The 23,506-nt window shown below is 42.0% G+C and overlaps 1 protein-coding gene across 1 annotated transcript; it reads right to left on the reverse strand.

Annotated features, from left to right (window-relative positions):
- Window positions 1–596: 596 nt before the first annotated feature.
- On the reverse strand, window positions 597–23,278 carry Serpinb5 (serpin family B member 5). The gene is made up of 7 exons (XM_034513675.2): window positions 23,131–23,278; window positions 14,214–14,388; window positions 12,213–12,350; window positions 8,745–8,862; window positions 7,715–7,857; window positions 3,628–3,795; window positions 597–2,379 (listed from the first exon to the last, which is right to left on the reverse strand). The coding sequence occupies exons 2-7, from the start codon at window positions 14,379–14,381 to the stop codon at window positions 1,987–1,989; spliced, it is 1,128 nt and encodes a 375-aa protein (XP_034369566.1). The 5' UTR covers window positions 14,382–14,388; window positions 23,131–23,278; the 3' UTR covers window positions 597–1,986.
- Between the last annotated feature and the right edge of the window lie 228 nt (window positions 23,279–23,506).

Genomic DNA, 23,506 nt, shown 5'->3' on the forward strand with positions numbered 1-23,506 from the left:
CAATGTTTTCCACTGACACCTGAAGCTCCCTGAGCCCTTGGCCAGGAGGCACCAGGCTCTTCCTTCCTCTTCACACTCACTCGCCTTGTCCAGAACTAGCCCATACTTTATTTGTAAGTTGGAAGGGAAAGTGAGGAAGAGTGGGTAGCCTGTACAAGTGCAAAGGAAAAAAAAAAAGAGGAAGACAGGTTCAAGAACGTTATAATTAAAAAGAAATGAGCATGTCATTAAGGGGAAAATGCACGAACTAAGAAAAAACCACAAGCTTCTGGGTCTTAGTAAAGTTACATTTTGAGAAAGGACCCAAAGAGAAAAGGACTGGGGAAGAGCCATATGTCCTTGTGGGTGGCTGTGGTTTTAACGTGGAAGTGCTTGAATGATTCTGACACAGCCTGCTCTTGTCTTTGTTGGACTACTCAGAGTGCAAGAACCGATGGCCAGGGAGAAGGACGAACAGTGAGGACATGACACATTTGTATTCTTTCTACTCCGCATTAACCCAGAAGGAATTAACACATATAAGTGCTTCTAATAAATGAATGTCTTGATTATATTTCAAGATAGTCATTCTAAGCCAATGGAGAAAGAACAAGGCACGTAATTCAATATTTTATTGTCAACAACACAGAAAAGAAGTCACCATTGAACCTTTTGAAGAAAAAGGACCTTATTTACAAAAATATGGCAAGAAACTGCATAAGGAAAGACACATGAGAAAAACTGCAGCAAATACTTTCTTTCGGTGGTGAATTTAAAATTAGGTTGCAGCATAACTGACTTACCAGAACCGTTTTATAACTTATTTTTGTAGACTACACACTGCTATCTGAAATAGCTAGGTTTGTAAATTGAGAAAAAATATATGCCAAAGAATTATGGGTACCTAAATAGTTTTGTTTGTATTTTCTAAGGGTTTAGGGTCCCTTCCCTCTTCCTACTGCCACATTAGAAAAAAATGAAAGTTCCTTCAATGGCCACAAAACTCTCATCATCACGAGAATCCCTGTAAATCTTAAGTTGCTGGCTCTGGAGATGTCAGGGACTTTGTGATCAGGTTAGAAACCCTGCCAGCAACAGCATTACACAAATGACCATGTGGGAGAGCGAGGAAAATGAAAGCCAGCTTTTGTAAAAGCTGAGCTTTCCTTTAAAGTCTTGGTCTTCAGATAAAATAGGCCCAGAATTCTTTATCCAACAGTCCAAGATCTAGAATGTTCTTCAAAGTATTTCATGAGTATTTTCATTATTTCATGAAATAATGAGTATGTTATGGAAAGTATCAATTTTTTTTCAGAAAAATTGATCACTTGTGAACTATATGTATTCATTTTGTGTGAATAGTCTATATATATGGAAAAATATTAAGGTATTGGTTAATAGGGTGGTATTCCAGGTGCTATTTGTAGAGTTCCATGGTACATAGTATTTACAACATGCCATCCTTCTATAATCTCCAATTAGGATCTTGAGAAAAAAACTGTTTCTTCAGGTTTAACATGAAGACTTCTGGACCCACAGTAGTGTGACACGTACACAAGTTTACTTGAAAAGGGTCCTTTGTGAGCCCTGTACTCTAATTGTCTCTTAAGATTTGAAAGGAGTGAAGATCTCTAGAACATTCTTTGTCTCAGTACATGGAAATCCCCGAGAATAATGTCTCCCACATCATCCCTACAGCAATTCCTCCCTTGAAGGCTGCATTTTTTTCCCATAGCTCTGGATGCTTTGACAAATGAAGAGCACATATTTTCTAAAGTGATTCTCTTTCAGAACAAGTATTCGCTGTTTTCTTTGACAAAGGAGAACGAGGAGAAATTAGGGTGGAAAGCGTCTGTTAGTATGAAGGTTACATATGACAAATATGGACCGCTTCCTGATACAGCAACGTTCACAATTTATTGTATAGAAAGTGATTGTCTGGATACAAAGTTTACAGAGCTCTGCAACTGCAGCCAAGTTACCTGAGACTTGACAAGGCCCTGCCAGCTAAGGAGAACAGAATTTGCCAAAGAAAATGATGTTTCGTGTTTTGTTGTGTCTAATGATATAAATAAATGGATGGTCAGCATTGAATTCATCCTTGTGCTGTAAGATCCGGGACCCTGGCACCTCGATGGACTCACCACCGTCTTCTGTTATTTCTAGGCATACTCTGTGAATCACATTTGATAGGGACACTCCCTTGGTCTCTGACATTCCAGAGAAATCCGATGTACTTTCATCGAAGAGATTTTTCAGCCCTAGGCTTTCCAGACTAGCCTTGGGGTCAACCATCTTTTCTACCTTAAACTTTGGGAGGGAGAGTTTGACTTTGGCACTGGCCATGGTGCTGGGGTTGGTCCACTGTAACAGTGTTTCTGGGTTGAGCTGTTTTTCGATCTAAAGACAAAAAAGAAAAGTACTTAATTTTATTTACTTCTAACTGTAAAAAGTTTTTTAAACTAGCTTGATTAAGAACAGTAAGTGTTAAGTCTAGTTCTAAAGAATTTAAATCAACCTTGGTTTGAAGACAGCCCAGCATGGAGACAAGTTCCTCATGTAAGAGCTACCAGCCAGCAAGACTTCTCTTCCCCACCCTACAAGAAGGCTCTCTTCTCAGTAACATATATGAGAGCATGATTTTTATTTGCTTAAATTTCAGAAACAGATCGTGATGTTACACACATAAACAGTGAAATGAATGTAAAATTAGTAACTTTCCTGTAGATCTCCCGTTTATTATAACTTCTCTACAAAGGAGCTCATAGTATGCATGATCTAGGCACACCACCGAAGTTAATTAAAAGCTGGGGTTTTAATAATAGGAACTTAGACTAGTTCTGATTCTAAAGTGATGACCACAACCATTTCGATGGGTTTAAAAGATGGGTATGCAACGAAGCATAAAATAACTTAGTCATAAAATTCTTCATGGAGCAAATGAAATTAAATTGCTCCTTGACCTTCGCACAGTTACCACCAAGAATGACAGCAGCTAACTGCTGCTACTAACATGAAACAAATACTGCACCAGTGTTATCCTCCTGGTGCAAATAAAAGCCAAGGGTGTGCTAAGGTCATTCATAAGCTAGTGCAAGTGCATTTCCTAATGGGAAAAGAACATTTTATTCTTTTATTAATCTACAACAATTACTTGTTGATTAATATTCTCAGTTTCGCTTGGTACTAGGTCATAAAAAAAAAAAAACAAAATAATGAAAGCATTACAGTTAGCTTTGCAACTAGTGGATTTATCATTCTATGTACTGCTTGAGCATGGAGTATAGACCAAAGACTCTTTTCCTCCCAGGCTCAAATCTTTGGTCTTCATGTCATCGACTGATCGATCATGTGCCAATAGACTGGCTATTTAGCCTCTGTGACTTCCCTCCTCATTGGTAAATAAGAATATGGCAACCGTTTCTAATTTGTGTTATAAATGTTATGAAAACTAAGTTTATTTGGTCCATCGTACATGACAATACATGTTGGCTGTTTTTCACTTTAAAGAATTAAAAAACACAGAATAGACTTCCGACCCCTTAAAGATAAGCTTTGGTATATGCGGTTGGCCCCTCTGAGCCTCCACAGGACTCTGTCTTTACTATATCGGGTTTGTCTTGTCTAAGTGCCCAGCTGCCTCCTAACCTTTTCCAGGCCTGTGGACTCATCCTCCACGTCCTTGGGGAGCACAATGAGCATACTGAGATGCTTATTCTGGAAAGGAAGCTCTATGATCTTACAGCTGATGTCATCAATGTTACCCAAGCAGAAGGTGGCCTCGAGATTCATCATTTGTACCGGTTTGGTGTCTGTCTGTTAGAAGAGAACATTTTGAAAGGGTTAAATTTTCGATTTATAAAAGAACACATGAGTATATATACATATATATATGTATATATATGTACAAACATAGATATAGATTATAAAAAGACAAAGAAATAAAGATAGAAATGACAGTCAAGAAAGGAATATACAAAGTTCTCTTGTGGTTTTGGAGCATTATGGCTTAAGCACACAGGTGAGAATCCACCTGGTATGCATCCTTTAAACATCTGATGGCTTCCTTGAAAGTTATTCATGTACTTTACTATCCCATGTACTCTACATTATAGGAACTATATATATCATTTACATATATAATAAAAGAAAAATAAGACAATATGACTTCATATTTCATATGGCAGACAGACAACAATCAAAATACAGGGAATTATCTGAGTCTGGTAATCCCAGCACTCTGGAGATGGATGCAGAAGGAGTATGAATTGAAGGCAACCCTGAGGCACACAATAAATTCAAAGCCAGTTTGAGCTACTTAGAAATACCTTATCTCAAAAACAACAACAACAGACTAAGGACATAGAATTTGCCTATCATGTGATAAGCCCTGGCTTCAATCTCTAACCACACACATGTACACACACACACATACACACACACACATGATGGGGAAAAGAAGGGAAGAAGGAGGAAAGGATATGGAGACAGAAAATGTACAAAGTTATTTTCAAACTATGTTTCTAAATGTATATGAAACATAACCAAATTTCTTAGGTAGATTTGTGGTTAACCCCTAAGATAATTCACCAAATAAATGAAAATATTACAAAATCTGAAAGAAAACATATAAAACCAAAACCTCTTCTGGTCTCAGGTATTTAGAATAAAAGGTGCATAACTTAGAGATCTATATATCACTTTTCAGAATAGGTTTTATGTTAAGCTCTTACTATAATGTTCTCAGTGTAGCCCAGCCTTCAAAGGACACAAATGAACAAACAGTTTAGTAACATCACTCAAAATATTGAGTGATTGGCAAATGCAGTTCAAAGGACACACACAAAAAAAATAATAGAACGTATTCAAAGGGAGTGGTTGCCATGTAGCCCAGAGACAAATGTAATTGCTCATTAGGTAAACACTGTAATATCACGATACTAAACCCCTATAATTCTGCTGAGGATCTTGGTTTCCAGACTCTGATGTTACCTGGATTTATTATTTAATAGCAAGAATAAAGGGATGGCATACCTTCTCCCTCTCCTTTCAGAAGCATGCTTTAGCATTTTGGCAAATATAAAAACTACAAATCATAACGTAATCAAAGCCAAAGTCCTAGTTCTACCCACTGCCATTACATGATGTGATCCTGGGGGATTTGTAAGAGACACCATTAGCCACATGCTTGAGATTTCACTTGTACTCAGGGACCCTTTGGCAGCCCTTCCCAGAGAGGAACACCTACCACCAATCAAATCAGCAATCAAATGTACAGTGTCATCTTGATATGACTGACAACCAGGTGATCAATACCCCTGTAATAACAGAGGTTGTAAAGTACATGCTGCCCCAGCCCTCAATGAAAGGCAGTGATAGGAATGTCTAGAGTCATGCTGAAAGCCTGTGGGCCATACAGTGTCTGAAATGTCTAAAGTCTGACAACTGTTCCTGTCCCTTGAAGTCAATTAAGTCCACTGTAGTCAGAAAGCTCATGGAGAGAGTGGAGGAAGGACTATCTGCCCCACCCTTACCGAAAACCCTGGAGACTTCAAATCTATTAGGAGCAATAACAGTTTTTTTCTCTTCCTGGGAAACTATGCAGTCATGGACTGTTGTGTTTTCTCTGACACTGACATTTGGGCTGAGGACATAGCTCAGTTTGTCAAATTCTTACCAAGCATGTAGAGCTCTGGTTTGAATCTCCAGGAATACGTAAACCAAGGGTGGTGGTTCCTGCCTATGATCCCAGTGTTGGAGCGGTAGAGACAGGAGAGTCAGAAAGTCAAAGTCATTTGGGGATATATTACAGGTTAGAGACTACCCAAGACTGTCCAAAAGAAGATTAAAGCTGGTCTTTGGAAATTGATTGTTCACCCAAAAATATTCAGAGCACTTAGTTCTAAGACACTGTAGACACTAGGGTGGAAAAGACAAGGTGTCTGCCCTTATAAAGTCCACAGACTAATGCTAGGAAAGTAAATTTGTCTGAAGGGAAACACATTTGGGATGAGTGTGGTATAAATGTGAACTTCATCGGGGAAAGGGGGAAATCACAGAAGCCACTCTAGCTAACTCAAACCAACTTAGTATCTGAAAAAGATTTCCTTCTGGGTTCTAGCATTAAGAACCTGACACTAGATAGGTCACGGACCAAGGGAAAAAACCTACTACTATTATTCTGCTAAAGGAACACAGCAATAAAATGACTACTAATGACACAGTGCCATATCCAAACATCAGAGCATCACTCAACTATCATCAGAGAACTTCCTTCTTGAAGTAGATGGTAATTAACAAAGAAGTCCACAACTGGACAATCTGGAGACAGTGAAAGACTTCAGGGCACTCGGTCCTAAATGAGATGTCATTATTTAACCCCTCCCCTCGAGACTCAGAGGTCTATGCAGGAGAAGAAGAAGCAGAAAGACTGTAAAAGCCAAATGGAGTCAGGGGCTCCAAAGAAACAGCATCTTCCAGACACAACAGGACAGATACACATATGAAGTTACCTAGGCTGGGGCAGCAAGCATAAGACCTGCACACGTTAAAGCTAGATGGGTTCCCTTCCTGAGAAGGGAACGTGGACACAAAGCTTTATGCCTGACCAAAAAGCTATTTGCAACTGATACCTGCTAAAAAGAGGCAAAGACATTATCTCCAATGGAGTGTCACTAGGTGTATATCAACCACACTCCAGGGCAGGCTCACTCTCAGGAATATGGGGCCAACACAGACTCCATGAGTTCCCTGTGTGTATTCTTTGCTTGTTATTTGTCTTATTTTGTTTTTTATTTTGTTTGTCCATTCTGATTTTTTGTTGTTGTTGACTGTGTTTGTTGTTTTTCTTGTTTGGTTGTGTTTTTGACAGAGAGAGAGAGAACATCATGAGGTTGGGTGGGAATGGAGGGGAGAGGCTCTGGGGGGTTTATGGGAGTAAAGAGATGATGAAAAAGTATTTATTTTTAGATGATACTTGGTCAGGAAAAATACCACACTGAAAAAAATACCATTTCTCTTTTTTCTACCACATGGGGTTTGGGGACCAAACACAAGCCATGAGCGTTGGCAGTAAGTTCCTTTACCTGCAGAGCCCATCGGGCTGGCAATCGGGCTGGCCCAGGTCTGAGTGTCCACACAAATCTCATCCCACCAAAGAAGACAGAAGACCACATCACATACAGATCCCTGAGCTTCCCTAGTTTCTCTCAAGCCTTTTCCAGTCTTGGTTCTTTGATTTAATTTATTTTTGAAAAAAAAAAGAATCTTTACTTACGAATATCAGTTTTAATACATCCACCTCAATAGTATAAATGAGACAGCCCTGAAAAACAGGTTTCTAATTCTTTCTATAATGATTTCCAAGAATGTAATGAGTAAAGCTCTTCTTTTTTTTCTTCATAGTCAACCATATGATAAGTACTTTGAGCTAGGTTGGGCACTACAAAAGGGAGGGGGAAGGGGGGTAAATATTAAACCATGTGTTTTGTTACCAGGTAAGAAAAAAAAAAAAAGAGCAAGAGATCAAAGTGCAGTTACTGAGTCGGAAACGTAAGTCCTAAGTGGCCGAGAATTCCTGACAATCTGGACACCTCCACCTTGCTTTGTCTGCTTTCCTCTGTCCTCCTTCGATTTTTGCACTTCATTCGATTTTTGTCTTCATTTTCTACACAGAGACTCACTCCTGTACCCTGCCACGACTTTGATTCTACTTCCTGCTTCACGCTGCACATACCTTGTTGATTCTGAATGGGCATTCTTTTGTTTCTGATTCCGGAAATTTCTTCATCCACTTTCCAACAAAGTAGGCAGCATTAACCACAAGGATTTTGGTCTGGTCACTTATACTGTTCTCTGACAAAATGTCCTCAAAGTGGCCTGCAAACGGTTACGGAAAACCACATGTAGCAGTCATTCATCTAAGCTGCCGGCTGTTGCATGCTTGTTCCCTCCAGCAGTGGATCCCTCCATAGCCAGCAGTGACTGCCACTCCTTCATAATTACTTTCTATTTCCCAACAGACTCCCCCCCTGTACAAACACTGTAAACACATCTCTAGGAAAGAATATCTAGACACTGATTGCAACTCAAACCATCTTCACTCCAATTCTTCCCTATCAGGGAAGACAATTGACTGGGACTTTTAATGGAGAGGGGTGGGGGGTGAAGTAAGTTCAGAGACGGGGCTGAGAGGGCACCACAGGAAGCAGGGATGGAGGCCAGAACTCTGAGCAGCCTGCACAGTTGAGGAACTCAGGACAGACTTCCACTATGATGCTATTTGTTCTACCTTTCCATTTGCCTAAAGCCTTTTGTCCTCTTTCATTTTTGGTAAAGTTATAAGAATTTTTAGTTGGAAGTGGATACAAGGATCATCGTTCCATCTCCAGACTTTAAAACCTGCCTTCATCATCTATCTGCCAAAGCCCATAGTATGAAAGCAGCAGCTGGGCCTCTACCAGGGCATGTGGGCATGTGGGCATGTGGGCATGTGGGCATGTGGGCATGTGGGCATGTGGGCATGTAGCAGCTCGTCAGAGAGCAAGACAAGGCCCATGGAGAACAATGCACCACAGTAATTTGCCAAGTGATGAGCTGGTATGAGAAATGCCCAGAAACTCAAGTTGTTGACGTGACTTGATGAGCAAAGAATTTAGCTTGTGTACTAAAAATATCTAAGGAAGCTTCCAGATGTTCAATACTTCTAAGCCTAAAACAGGGATTCTTAAGCAGGGAGGGCCAGCAGAGCATTAAATGGTACTTGCCATCTGTGAGCTCCTTAATGGAGCTGTTAATTTGACCTTTCGTTTCTTCCAGTTTATCTTTGAAGTCAACAGTTTCCAGTTCTTTTGCGTATGGTCTTTTGGTAGCACTGATAAATTCCTGGAAAAGAAAAATCCAATTCACAAACTCAGGCAGCTCTTTACACATGTAAATGGAACTGACGCAGTGCTACACTGGGCTATGAAACAGTTTCCTTAAACGCCGATTACTACACATACATTTTCAAAAATTGGTCACACTACCTGAAGCATTGTGTAGAAAGAATTTTCTTTTTATTAGATGTTTTATTTCTTCAATTATAAGACATATCAGTTACTAAATTATTAATTGGATATCATCTTTGTGAAAAACAAAAGAAACAATATATTATTAGATATATATTTAGATATTAATCACTCCATTATTTTAAAAAATATTTATTTTTATTAGTATATACATAATATAAATATATAGCTGTGGTTTCTATCTAAAACATGCCTCAGATGCTTAAGGTTTAAACACTTAGTTCTCAGCTCCTGGCACCATTTTGAGACTTTCTATAATCTTTGGAAAATAGGGCCTAACTAAAGGAAATGGGTCAGTGGGAGCCTTGAAGATAATATTATCTCTGGCCATTTCCTGTCAGTCTGTCCTTCCTGGTCCTTTGTGCTGTGAACAGCAGCCTTCTGCTATTATACTCTTAACCATGTATCTGCCCAAGAAAATGGAGACAAACAGCTATGGGTTGAACCCTGTGAAATTTGGGTGGTATTTTATTACAGCAACAAAAACAAATAACAAATACTGTGTGTGTGTGTGTGTGTGTGTGTGTGTGTGTGTGTGTGTAAAACAGAAAATAAAACAATGAACAGAAAAGTTTTATCATCACTAAAAATAAGTGAACATTCTTTAGGGTTCTGACTCTCAAACAAGATCCAAAAATCAGGAGTCAGGCATGACCTAAGCTCTTGTTCGAATGAACTCTTAGGCCTCTAGACTTACTGACTTAGACTGGGCATTTTAGCAAGATTTTCAGGAGTTTCATCTGCACGTTAAAGTGTGAAACATAAGGCTGGAAAGAACACAGCGTTGTGTCTGTGTCTAACTCATGTTTAAAATGCAAATCCTAACCTCGCTGGTATTGATACAAAAGATCTGAGGCCACAAAGTTGGGCTATCAACAACTACTTGAGTGGTTTAGAGTTGGGCGGTGCCCCTCAGAGCACATTTGTTTGTTCTATAGCTTGTATAGTTGCAAGCACTACCTAGTAGGAGGTATTGGGAACCGCACTAGCTCCACGTTCGGGCGCCAAAAAATGTTGGGGCCTAGGCTGCCCCACTTTGGGCGGCCTAAAATGTTGAGGCCCTCTCCACTCCGCGCTTGGCGGCCACTGTATCCCGACCCAAGCTGCCGATCCGGTCCGCAGGTCGGGGTTCAGCAAGAGAGAGAGTGAGGATGGACTCGAAGAATGGAGACCAGACAGAGTGTGTTTCAATCCCGTTTATTCTTCAGTCTCTCTTCCTAGTCCAAGTTCCAAGTCTTGAGTTCCTAGTTTCTAGTTCCTAGGTGTGCTCCTGTTGTTCTCTTCCGAGTGTCTAATGTCTACTCCTACTCCTAGTGTCTGAATCTCTGTTACTCCAAATTGTTCTCTAAATTGTACTCTCTAAATTGTCTGATTCTCTGATGTGTCTTCTGTCTGCCTCTCGCCTTATATGTCTCACTTCTAAGCCATGCCTTTTGGTCACGCCTTTAAGTCATGCCCTTAGATCTTGTCTCTAAATCTGATCTCTAAGTCACATCTTTAATCTCACACACCTTTAATCTCACACACCCAAGGAATGTCCTGGGTATCTAAAGCAAGATGTTATCAGAGTGTGCTCAGCTGTTGTAGGCTATTGTAATCCAAGTCTCATGTCAGGGTATATGGCTCAAGATGGCTGCAAAGCTGATAGCCGCTTTCTGCTAAAAGTTGGCTCCCAACAGGAGGAGCAAAAGAAAACAAAGTGAGGAAGAGAAAGGAAGGAAATGGGAAGGGAAAAGAGAAGAGGAGGAGAGAGAAGGAGGAGAGGGACAGAAGGGAAGGGAAGGGAAGGGAAGGGAAGGGAAGGGAAGGGAAGGGAAGGGAAGGGAAGGGAAGGGAAGGGAAGGGAAGGGAAGGGAAGGGAAGGGAGAAGGAAAAGAAGAGAAGACAGGGAAAAGGAGGGGAGAAGGGGGAAAGAAGTAGAATAAAGGAAGGGTGGGAGAGGGGAGAAGACTGAGGAAAGGGAAAATGATGGGAAAAGAAAAGAAGAAAGGCTTCAGCTCCTAGTTTGGTGAAATCATTCTAACTGTGGAGTGAAATCCAAGCAAGCTAAGAAAACTTGAATGCCACATCAGTCTGCCCTTGAATTTCTTTGCAGAAACAACAGTCTTAGACAACTGATGTAGCTCTGGTCCACTGAAGCCCACCCTTGGACTGACTGAGGCAGCCAGCACTACCTAAGAACACCAGGAAAACAGTGAGGTGAGGAGCCTCCACTGTCATTGCCAATGACAAAAGTCTTTAAGTATCACTCAGGGAGCTTTTTAAATGTTTCAATGGCCAGATGAAACTCACATCTCAATTTTCTTTAATTTCCCAGGTGACTGCTGGAATAAAAGTAGCTGAGCATATGTCTCCTCGAGCCATAAGAGTAAAGTGACAACAATGTCTAGTAACTTAATTCCCAGAGATCTTACACAAAAACAAATACTGAATGCAGAATATTGCCATGCCGCCATAGGACATGTGGCTTGGTGATCTAGAAGCTTGAAATTCTGACCATGGAAATGGGAGCTGGGTCAGCCCTGCAGTAGCAAAGATGGGAGGATCCCGTCATCAAGAATCCTGGTTATGGGTTTAAATAGAGATCTCAAACGTCTGATGCTACATTCTGGAGTCTAACAAGAGTGGACCATAACGTTCTTCAGATGACTGCTTCAAGAAAGGATTTGGGTTAAATGACTGCAGCAGCTTTGTACAAATGTCCTTAACTAACCTAGGGAAACAACAATTCACATCTGATGAAAACTGATCATTTGTAGTGGTTATCTTCTTACTGATTCTAAAAGATATCTGGACCACGTTAAAAGTTGAATTGGGGAATTTAAGACATCATCAGGCCATGTGTGCCGTGTTTAAGGAGAGGGCTTATTGAAAATTGTCTCGAGCCGCATATGAAGATCCATTTACTAGATAGTTAGAGCTTCCATTATCTCTTTTCTTCACAGAACCGAGGAGGAGGAGTACTTGTCAATGCTTGCTGGGGAAAGGGGACACACTTCCCTGTATTCTGAACAGAAGTAACTGCTGTTTCAACACCTCTCCCCACCCCCTACATTCAACATCTGCAGTGGGCTGCTTCAGAGCTGTCACTCTAGAAAGGAAACCTAGCAGTGTAAAATGCCCCTTCTGGGCAAAGGTCTCGCACTACTGTTATAAAGAACTTACTGTAGACGGGTTCAGAGATTTGTCTATGTAGAGACGCTTGATTAGCTTCAAAGAGTAGAAAGAACTGAGCTTATTGACATCAGAAGTGACTGTTTGAAACCCAAAGGGTACATCTTTGACATTCTCAAAATGAAGGACCTGTTAAAAGAAAAAATTTCCATTATTAAAAACAAACGAACAAAACAAAACAAAAACATTGTCCTGGGGGTTGAGGAGACACAGTGCTTGCCCTACAAGCATGAGGCCCTGAATTGGATCCCCAGATTCAGGCATCAGTAGGTCCTCAGTAAGGATGAGGCACAGAGATCAGCTCCCCATCAATCCAGGATTTGGGCTGCATCGATCCTTATATGGGACTTGTGCAGGTGACCACAGCTGCTGGGAGTTTATGTGTGGCTAACCAAGTCTAATCCAGAGGTTTGTATTTAACTGCACTTCTCCCTACCCTCCACCACTTACATTCTATCCTGCTCCTCTTTCGAATTTCCTGAGCCTTGGTGTTGTGAGGGCAAAAGAGGTCAAGAGAGATGCCCCATGTAGGACTGAGCACTGGTTTCTTATTCTCAGTTGTTGATCAGTTATGCATCTAGGCATGACTGCTGGCCACTGCAAAAAGGGGCTTCTCCAATCAGAATTCAGAGTGTATGTAGCCACTGGTATATTTTCCATGCCTCAGAGGGTGACCTTGCACATACAGTCACCACTAACTGGACTAAATAGATTATAAGAAATAAAAAAGACATGAAGCTGAGAAAAGGCCATGTTCGGGAGTTGGGGGGGGGGGTGAAGGAAGTTAGAAAGGGTAAATAGGGATGGATATGGTCACGTTTCATTGTACACACATACTTAATTTCTCAAGAAATAAGAAAAATAATATTTCAAAAAGACCAGATGTGATGGAAAAGACAAGCAGGTCACATTCAGGGAAACATCTTCCTTGTGGGTGAGGCATGGAACCCCCATTCACAAACCCCCCAGTCCTTCCAGAAAAAGAGATGAAAGAAACCTGGAGAGTGGAAGCTGGGTTTCCAGCATACTGAGATGAGAAGTTCAAACGGTCCAGCCCTCTCCCCAGGACTGAGACGGTCTCTTCTGCCTCCCCCAGTTTCTCATCCTGACCCAGTCAACATTGGATCGGTCATAATTTGAGGGATACTGGTGAAGCAGGTGATTCTATTTTAAATACTGGTGAATTTGTGACAAGAAAGGTGTTTTATTTTTCCTTTGAACCTTACATCAATTTGCATAAAGAAAATAGTAGGAAGGAATTGGAAAGTGCACCTGCTCTCTAAAACTTCATCTCACAACAACAATCAAGGAACTCGTCTCATTCGAAGGTCCCAGAACTTCAAGGCTAATCAAGCATAGCTCAAAAGAAACCCTGAAACATCTCTATACATATGTATGTGTTTGCATGGGAAATTTTACTTTACTCCACGCTTCTCAAATGAGATCTCAAGCGATTTATTCTCCTCCTGTATGCTAGTTCGACGATAGATCACTGAAGATGTTACTGCTGAGACTGCATATACTCTATTCTAGGATAGAATGCAATTGTGCTTTCATCTTAATATTAAGTTGGATGCTCTAAATAAATTGTGTTTGAAGAACAGTGCTTTTGTTCTCTGAATGTAGGGCAGGGGGCAGGGGATAGCTTTTCCTCACTTACTAGGGGTATGTGCAATGGAGTATTTAATAAGTCATTTTAATTGACCTTCAAATATGTCAGGGAAGGGATGTCATGTGACCTGATGACAGCCACTGGTGAATGGAACACCTGTCAGGTCCGATATTCTCCATTCCAATCTGGTACCTGTTCTAAATATAGGTTCTGCTACCTCTAAATGAGTGTTTACATTTAGAATAGATTAAAAGAGCCCTGGAAATGATACAGTTCTCAGTCACGAATAGCTTCACTCACACATTTTTTCTCTTAGGCCCTGACTATGAATTCCAGTAACTATCCCCATTCAAAATCAGAACAAGACATGGGCAGCTTACCTGTCCAATCTCATTTGCCGTGTCACCTTTGGCGCCCACTTGAGCAAGGGACAGAGAAGTGGAGAGACATATTGGAGAGAAGAGAATGTTTCCTGCTGGCTCTCTTTCACATAGTTGTTTGAACAAGTCAACAGCAAACGCTGAATTTGCCAGTCTCAGGGCATCCATCCTGGGCCTAGAACCAAGCACAAAACTTAATTTCCATGCAAAATGTGTTCCTGGCTACATCCTGCCAACAATAGTAAGACTTCTAGTTCAGTGAAGCAATGGTTTTGGACTGGAGACAAGAAGAAACTTAGTGTGGATTCTAAAAGGCAGCCATGAAGAAACATCTGGGCAGATGCCTTGAGGCCCATGGTGTCTTACTCTGCTCAGTCGCTATGGCCAGCATCAGGAGCCCAGTCATGTGTCACTTCCTTAGGAAGTGACCAGAGCAACCTATAACATCAGTAACACTCAGTTTACTTTGAAAATCACATATTTCAATTACTATTATGGTTAAATCATACAAAATAGTTATATCAAAAAAACTAATTGCAGCATCTCTGTATGGTTCTATTTAATATTTAGTTCTATTTAAAATTAAGTGTATGATTTTGTCCTCAAAAAAGATACACTGAATTCCTAATTCTTAACACCTATGAATGAATATGATATTGTTTGGAAGGAGGGGCTTTGCATTTTTAATTAGTTAAAATGGGGTTATATTGAAGTTAGGTGGGGACTAATCTAATGTGATGTGTCTTTCTAAAAACAGAACAGAAAATACAGAGACATGTGCAAAAAGAAAAGATAACCTGTACACATACAAAGAGAGGAAACTGTCACATACCTTGGACAGGATGTGAACCCCAAGGTCAAAAAGACAGTTTTACGACTCAAGGTCAAAGGCTTCCTTAGCTAGGACCCACAGGTGTGTTAGAGTCAAGTGCATGGAAAGGATTGCAATTTGCACCCTAGACCTTCACAGAAATTCCAAATGCAGGCAGGAGAATAAAGTCAAAATGTGGGTTCCTAATCTTCACATTGGAGTTCAGAATTCTCTGCAAAGTTCTGTATACAGAATAAACTCAAATAGATCACATTATCCCTCAGAATCCAAAAAGTGTGTTTATTAGCAAAAGAAAGACAAAGCTGAGTCCACGCGTGACCACCAGTCATGCTCCCTGACCTCCTGTCCAGCTGGTGACCAGCAACCATGCTCCGTGACTTCCTCCTTCTGCTCATGCCCCAGATGAATATGCCCCTTAGGCTATTTGGTAACTTTTGGTTACCTTGTGGTATATTGCAATATACCCTATTATATTATATTGCATTATATTGCAATAATGCCCTATTGCAAATATATCACAAGGTAACAAAAAGTTAGGTTGGGCATTTATACTTTCTGTAAGGTCAAGTCTTATTCCTTCTCTTCGACTGGGTTCTGATAAGAGACAACAGCATCACCCCAGCCTAGAGGCTGACTCATGTTAAATACATAGCAGAGCTGCCTGCTGTCTGTGGAGGCTTCTGTGTTGTAGATTTGGTTTAATGCTTACATTTTGGGTTCCCAAATTACATGGGAATTCGCACATCTGCATGGAAGACGCTCTGGATCCCTGCCCCCAGCTGGCTTTAACTGGTAAATAACGTTGCAAGTGGCCAATGGCTGGGCAGGAAAACAGAGGCAGGACTTGAGATTCCCAGGAAGGGAAGCAGAAGAAAAAGGAAGGAGAATGGTCACATGGCCATGACAGAGAAACAGAAAGATCTGGCCTGAGACGTGCAGGACAGAGAGACTGCCATGTAAGAGTTGGGAACCGTGGCCCTAAAAGGTTGTAGGCCTGGGTCCTGGGCGGCCACGATGCAATATAGGATTTAGTAAGAAATAATTAAGAAATATCAGAGGGGTAAGTGTGTTAGCCACAGGAAGGTTGGGAAGTACCCAACCATTGTGCTGTTTAAGACATATTAAATATAAGTGTGTGTGTGTGTGTGTGTGTGTGTGTGTGTGTGTGTGTGTGTGTGTTTCATTAGAGAATCAAGACCAATGGGGCAGATAGCAAGGAAGTTGGGTCGCAGCAGACAATGGGGAAATTTGTGTAAATTAAAATACTACCACAACAGTTCTGAGCCATCTGCTCGCCACGAGGGAAGCTATGAGAGACTCTTCATTTCAGGTCCAAGAAATACACACAGGAGACATTCACAACAAGAGCTCGGGCTTCCTGTAGCAGCATTTGTAACACTGACAGTTCTTAGTTCACCACAAGCACAAGTCAGCATGAGTGTGAATTGGTATGAAGTGACTACAGAAACCTAAACTCTGTTCCCTGCAAATTTGTCAGTGCTACATCCAGGAAGCATGTCCAAGCCTAAGGAAATGTCCACTCTGCCTTTCAACATGCACAGAAATACACTTAGCCTAAATAACTATGCATAAAGATTCTCTCAGCTTTCAATAAGGCTAATTTCAAAGTATCTCAGTGCTGCACTCCAAGATGCTTGGATCCACGTTTTGCTTGAAAACTATAAATTGATGCATATTTGACAGGTTCCTATCTGCCCCACTTTCCCTTCCACAGAGAACCTTCTTCTGCATGGCAACTTCAGCACCTGAAGTCCAAACCTGTCTATCTTCCTGACAAGTAGCTCCTTTATCAGACAGTCTTTCTTGGCTACGGAGAAAGGTAGCAGCCCTTAATATCTGAGGTACCTTCTATAGGACAATGGCCCATTAGAGCCCAGAAGTGTCAAAGGTAAGGTCTGTATATATGTGCAAAGTGTTGTGATGGGAATCTTCACTGTGAACTTGTGTAACTTAGAGTCACCCTGGAAGCAGATCTCTGAGCATGCCTGTGAGGTAGTCTCAGGATTAGATTAATTAAGGCAGAGAAACACCATAACTATGGGTGTCCCTGTGCTAGGAGCCAGGGTCTCAGACGAAGTAAGAAAGGGAAAGCAAGCTGAGCAGAACCACAGTCACACAATTTCCTGACAGGGATTGAGAGCTACTAGCCTCCCAGTCCCTGGTCCCTGCTGTTGTTCCTTCCCTGTCATACGGAGCTACATCTTCTCTCCAGCTGAAAGACAGCAGAAACGTAGTCTTCCTTACATTGTTTGCCTCTGGCATTTTGTCACAACAACTAGACAAGTGGCAAGGAGTCCTGAGTTCAATTCCCAGCCCCCACATGGTGGCTCACAACCATCGGTAATGGGATCCGATTCCCTCTTCTGGTGTATGTGAAGACAGAACACTCAAACATTAAATAAATAAATAAGAAATCAACCAAAATGTCACGTGGGAAATCCTATCAGTGGCTCTGTGATTTCTTCCAACTAACCCGAAAGCACCAAAAAGCTGCTGTCGTCCAAAGTGGCTTGAGAGAGGCCTCAGACACAGCCAGCTGGCACACCTTCCCCCCCACCCATCCCCACCCTACCTACCCCACACCCACCCCCCGTGTGGTAAAACAAAGAGTTTACAGCAAAGCTTCAGCATGTTGGCAGCAATGCCTAGAAAAGGTGAGAAGTGTCTCCACAGGTCATTTTGCAGAAACAGATTCTATTTGAAAACTGTCAGATGCCACGTCAGAGACAAGTAGGCCCCACACAGTAGGTTCCCATGGCTGACAGCTCAGCTTCAAAATGCTAAAGTCAGTCACTTGTTTCCGTATTATCACCTGTTTGCAGGGTTGTCTTCTTTCATTTTCATGAAAATTCAAGAATCTTTTTTTTTAATATATATTCTATTTTACTCTAATCGAAAAACTGCACCATTCAAAACCACTTAGGAGTTTTAAAGTAACCTTTATCTTACTAGGAAGAAAGTCAATAACTCCTCAAGTAGGTAGGACAAAGTCAGTTTTCAAAAATCTGTAGTTTTTTTTACTAGGGGATGACCCCACTCATTGTTTCTGCAGTACTCGCCCGGCTAGCCCTAAAATCGTAAGCATACACGCAACACTAAGTAGACTCAGTAGGTTGTATTTACATGTTTATGTGTTTATAAATCTATGGGAAAATAACAATAAGAAAAAGAGGCTGTGAACTTGAGAGGTAGCAGTAGGGGATAGGAAGGGTTGGGCGGAGGAAAGGGAGGGAGAATGATGTGATTACATTCTAATTAATTCTTTAATTAATAAAAAAAATGAGAATTAGAAGTCAAGAGACATGTTCCTGCCATTCTTTGCTGAGGTATTGTATAATCACCTTTTAAAGTAGGACGGGATCTTGCAGCAGGATCTAGTCTGGCCCCACCTCTCATTTTGTAAATGAGTGAAGTGGAGGCCTTGATTCTCCCAGGCCACCCACGCAGGAGTGAGAGTGGCAAAGCCAAACCTAGAATTCATTTCTCCTGGCTCCCAGCCCGGCCTCCCCACACCTCCCCACCTTCTTTCTTCATAATTGGGCTTTGGCCGGCATTTGTTATTTCTGAAGCCTCTCAAGTTCCCAAACTCCTGTATCCTAAATGAGCTCCTTCAAAGATGCCAAGATACCCTCTGTGTTGGGGTGGGATATTGCTTTTGTTTGGATTTTGCGGTTGTTTGTTTAGTTGGCTGGTTTTAATGACACAGGACTTTACCCTTAAGGTTTTCCTACTTGAAGGAGCCCTGGTTCTCCTTTCTCCCTCTGGTGTTTCAATTCTTTCATTAGCTCTATATGACATAAACACCTAACTTAAGCCAGGCAGAAGTAGGCATTAGGAATCCCAAGGCATGGCTGGAGAGATGTCTCGGTAGCTAAAAGCCCTGGCTGATCTTCCAGAGGAACCAGGTTTGACTCCCAACACCCACATGTTAGCTCATGACCATCTGCCTGAGAGGATCTAATGGCCTCTATGGGCGCTGTGTGCATATAGTACACAGACATACATGCAGGCAAAGTACCCATACATATAGAATAAACATAAATAAATCAAAACAACTGAAAAAAAAAAAAAAACCAGACACAAGGTGCTCACATAGTAACTTCTGCCTCCAGCAAGCTATCAGCTAGTGGCCTAAGAGTGATACTAGAGTGTACTAGTTACCATGGAGACTCTCATCAACACCGCAGCCCTAGAGGAAATCTCAGGGACACCTCCTGAGAAGCCCTGACATCCAAGTGAGTCATATTGGGGGATAAGGTCTTAGTCAGAGAGAGAATGCAAACAAATCTGTGGGTGTAAAGATACGGTTTAGGATATAGTAAAGACTTATGCTGGTCTATCAACGTAGTGATTGCAGGTTCTCCACTAAGGTCCATGGCTTTACTAGCTCAGGGAAGCTGGGTAGGTTTCCGGGACAAGATGTGACCTTCCTCCTGTTGAGTGGACCTTAGGTGCAGTTAGACCAGCCGCTGATCACTACGGAGTGAGCGCCACTGACATCTTAAACACCCTGCCATGCTGGTAATTGTCAGGGTTCTTAAGTGCTGCAGCTGAGCAGAACTGACCAACAGCTTCCCTCCCTTGGCAGCTTGCATAGTATTTTCTGGAAGCATGGGAGTGACTGCAGAAGTTTGCTCTTGTTCTTCTCAGCCTCATGCTCCCAGAAATAAGAAATAAATCAATATATATTTACAAATACCTTGGCCATATAGCTGGGATTTTTCTCTTATTGTACCATAACTAAAATAATCCATTTCTTTTAATCTACATTTTTCTACATGGCTGATTACCTGTGCTCAGGTACCATGTGTCCTTCTTCTCATATCTTCCCAGTGAATCTCCTGTGCCTGGCTCTATCCCAAGTGGCTTAACTTCCATTAAGATAGGTAGATGATTCATAGATAGATAGATAGATAGATAGATAGATAGATAGATGTGTATATATGTGTATATATACATTTATGTATTGTATATAATTTTTAATTAATGTAAAATAATGTAATTCTTCAAGGCATATTAAATAACTTTGTTGTTATTTGTCCCTTGTCGCCCTTTCTTCTTCTATATTAAGGCCCCTCTCTCCTCACCAGCTGGAAGCCCCTCCTCATTATCTCCCTCAGCAAAAAAACCTTCTTTTTACTGCAAATGGGAGAAACCAAATTACAGAAAAACACAGGAGCCCACAACTGGGCACAATGTAGAAATTGACAGATCATAAAAAGTCCAACCCCCACAAACATCTATATCATAGCTCCTGTATCTATGACTCGGGAAACATTTTAGGGAAAGGGATAGAAAGATTGTAAGATCCAGGATACCAGGAAGACTGTTGTGAGAGAGTCTTTCCTATAAATGGCTTCATAAGCAGGACCAGAACAATGGCAATATCAATGGACACATTAACATGCAAGGGGGAGGGGTTGGCGGGCTCAATACCTAGACAAAGAACTAGTGACTGCTGGGAGAAGTCCTGTCTAAGGATGAGCCCCTTTATTGTCTGTCCAATGCAGAGTGGTCAGCTTTGAAATCATAGACACACAAACAACAAAGCATGCTCATAGAGCTCGATTTAAACATATTTGTAGACACACAGAGAGGCTGATATGGGGATCTCTGTGTGGTCTGTGTGTGTATCTGTGTCTCTTCTCTCTCTCTCTCTCTCTCTCTCTCTCTCTCTCTCTCTCTCTCTCTCTGTGTGTGTGTGTGTGTGTGTGTGTGTGTGTGTAACAAATACAGTCGAAGAAAACGAGGCTATCAATTTGACAGTGAGTGTTGTGGAAGGGATTTGAGAGAGGGAGGGGCTGGGGGAAGGAAAGAGAGGAGGAAATGATGTAATTCTGTTTCAATTCAAAATGAAATGAATGAATGGAGTCCCATGCAGTAGGAAGAGGGAAGAAAACTCACTTCTCTGAACTGATAGCTTATGATAAGGATTATTATTACATAAGGATTTCCCAAGTATTAACCACCAAGCCAGTGGCCAGTCTGGAGAGATAAAGGTCGGCCCATGGGGATGGGCAGGGTGATTACACAGTCCACTTTGCCTGGTTCATGACTGCTGTCCTACATGCCCACAGTTAAATGATATAGGTCCATCCTATCTGCAGACGATCTGCCACACTCATCTGATATACACACTTGTGAACTCTCATACACAGAGGTGGGGCAGGGGCCTACTTGCATAGTTGTTCATTTCATAAAAAACAAATTGTGCCGGGCCTGATAGCTCATGCCGTAATACCAAAACCAAGAAGGTTGAGCTACGAGGATTGCCTTGAGTGCCCTGAGTTCAAGGCCAGCCTACCCTACATAGTGAGCTTGTGGAGCTACATAATAACTTAAGACCCTGTCTCAAGCAGGATTTTATGTGTGATTTTCAGCATCACCTCTATGGATGGTCTGTAGCCTAGCTTGCCTCATTGTTCAGGATGGAGATGATCACAGGCCTCTCTTAGGTATTTATTTATTTATTCTTTCACTGTTGAGTTGAAGATGGAGCCTGGGGCTTTATGAACACTAGGCTCTACCATGGAGCTATGACCCCAGTCCTTTCTAGTCTACCTTGTATTTAAAAAAAAAAAAAAAAGTCTTTCTATGTTGTCTAGGCTGGATTTGAATTCTTTTCCTCACCCAACTGGGCCTTTTACTTGTCCATTCTCCTGCCTCAGATTCCCAAGAGGCTGGGATCCCAAGCATCTGTCACTAAGCCCATCTCCCTTGGAGCTTTGATGTGACTGGTCCTTGGGCAATAATATGACCCAAAGCATAAGAGCAGCCTCTATGGACCACTTTCTCATCCTTGGAGGACAAACATTGGCACCAGGTCTTTAAATACGTTGTCTCATATAGTCTTGGCCATCATGGCAGCACCTGGTTCCTGGAAGTCTGAGCTTCACTGTTGACCCGCTGTGTCACTGCCAGACAATGCCAGACCAGGCCACACCTAGCTAGCCCAAACTGCTGAGACTGCATGCTCCAAAGTCAACCCCAGACCCGGAGGGACTGAAATGGCACCCTGTGAGGCGTGAGGAAGCATGGTACAAAGCCACTGACTCACCTTCTAGACTCCCTTTCTGTAGGCTTCCTTCTCTCCACCCATGTCAGAGCTCATCCACACTTGCACTTACTTAAGGGTGACTGAGGCATGTAACACAATCTTGTTAAAGAGCCTCTTGGGACAAGAAAGATGTAAAACGAAATGTTTTCAGAACTTGTGTCATGAGAACAGTCTGAAGACCTTCTTCCACTTAAGTCACCCCACCTTTCAAGCCATGTGACTTTAGACCCTACTTTGCCACTGAGCAAAAATTGGTCAAGGTCCCCCAGTTCTGAGATCCAAATTTGGGTAAATGAAGCAACCTATTGTATTAAATGGAGTTTTCAGTGTGAAATCTTTGAACAAAGGCATTAAACTATTATTATTATCATTGTTTTTATTACTGTTTTATATTATTATTATTATTATTGCCCATCAGGAAAAGATAATAACCATTACATCTCAAATGTTTAAGATTTATGTTGTACACAATTTTTTACAAGTTTGCTGAATCTAAAAAGGACCAAGGAGGGATGATTTCTGTCTAGAACATAGGTGCCAGACAATGATCACTGACCTAACACTTAAAGTGACAAGAATTTCAATCCCTCAACATCTACTGGGAAGGTAAACCCCAGTTCCCATCTCCTCGACCTTCCCTCGGCTTTCAATACCACACCCTTTCAAAGACCGGCATCTCACGTACATCCTGGTTCCTGCCACTTCACCAGTAGGGCTGTCTCCCCGGAATCGCTGCTGTTTCCCCCACAGCACCATCAGCCAAGCCTCCTGTCCTACGCCTTCTTCATATCCTGAATGTAGGTGGCTATGTGGTGATAGTTTCCCCCAGAGCCACTTTAGGCACACAACAACCTTAGGAGCTGGCACCGAGGCTCATCTTACTGAAACCAGGCTACCCGGTGATGAAACCCAAGCACTTTCTTCAACATTTGGAGTCAACCCCCTAACTATTCTATGACTTGCCCTCGAGAGGGAACTCAACAGCCCTGCGACCTCCCTTGGCTTACCTTAAGTTGCAGGTATCCCGGAAAATGAGCTGCAAGAGGGGGAAGAGGCCCGAAGAAGCTCAGAGGCAGTGAAAGCTCTGCTCTTTCTCGGGCCTGGGGAACAGTGCTCACCTGTGGCCACACCTAGGCCTCCCGGCCTGGCCCCGCCCAGCCTGCGCTGCCTGCACCACCCCACTGCTGAGCTCTTACTCATGCTTCTTGGCAGCCTGTGCAAGATTGGAAGACATGATTCAGGCCGAACTTGCTGCTGCTGTCTGCAGTGCTTCTGATGGCCTGCGACAAGCACGGGCAGGAAGGTTCTGTTGGTGGATCCTGCCCTGAGCTAAGCATACACACGTATAAGCAAATAAAGGCAACCAACTGTACCTGCCAAGGC

Source organism: Arvicanthis niloticus, chromosome 10 (assembly GCF_011762505.2).
Source record: "Arvicanthis niloticus isolate mArvNil1 chromosome 10, mArvNil1.pat.X, whole genome shotgun sequence".
NCBI lineage: Eukaryota > Metazoa > Chordata > Mammalia > Rodentia > Muridae > Arvicanthis > Arvicanthis niloticus.

Coding starts and splice junctions, on each gene's coding strand:
- Serpinb5 (XM_034513675.2), bottom strand. CDS start 14,381: ATGGATGCCCTGAGACTGGCAAATTCAGCGTTTGCTGTTGACTTGTTC. Junction 12,351..14,213: donor CGGCAAATGAGATTGGACAG/GTAAGCTGCCCA, acceptor TTCTTTTAACAG/GTCCTTCATTTTGAGAATGT. Junction 7,858..8,744: donor CATTAAGGAGCTCACAGATG/GCAAGTACCATT, acceptor AACCGTTTGCAG/GCCACTTTGAGGACATTTTG.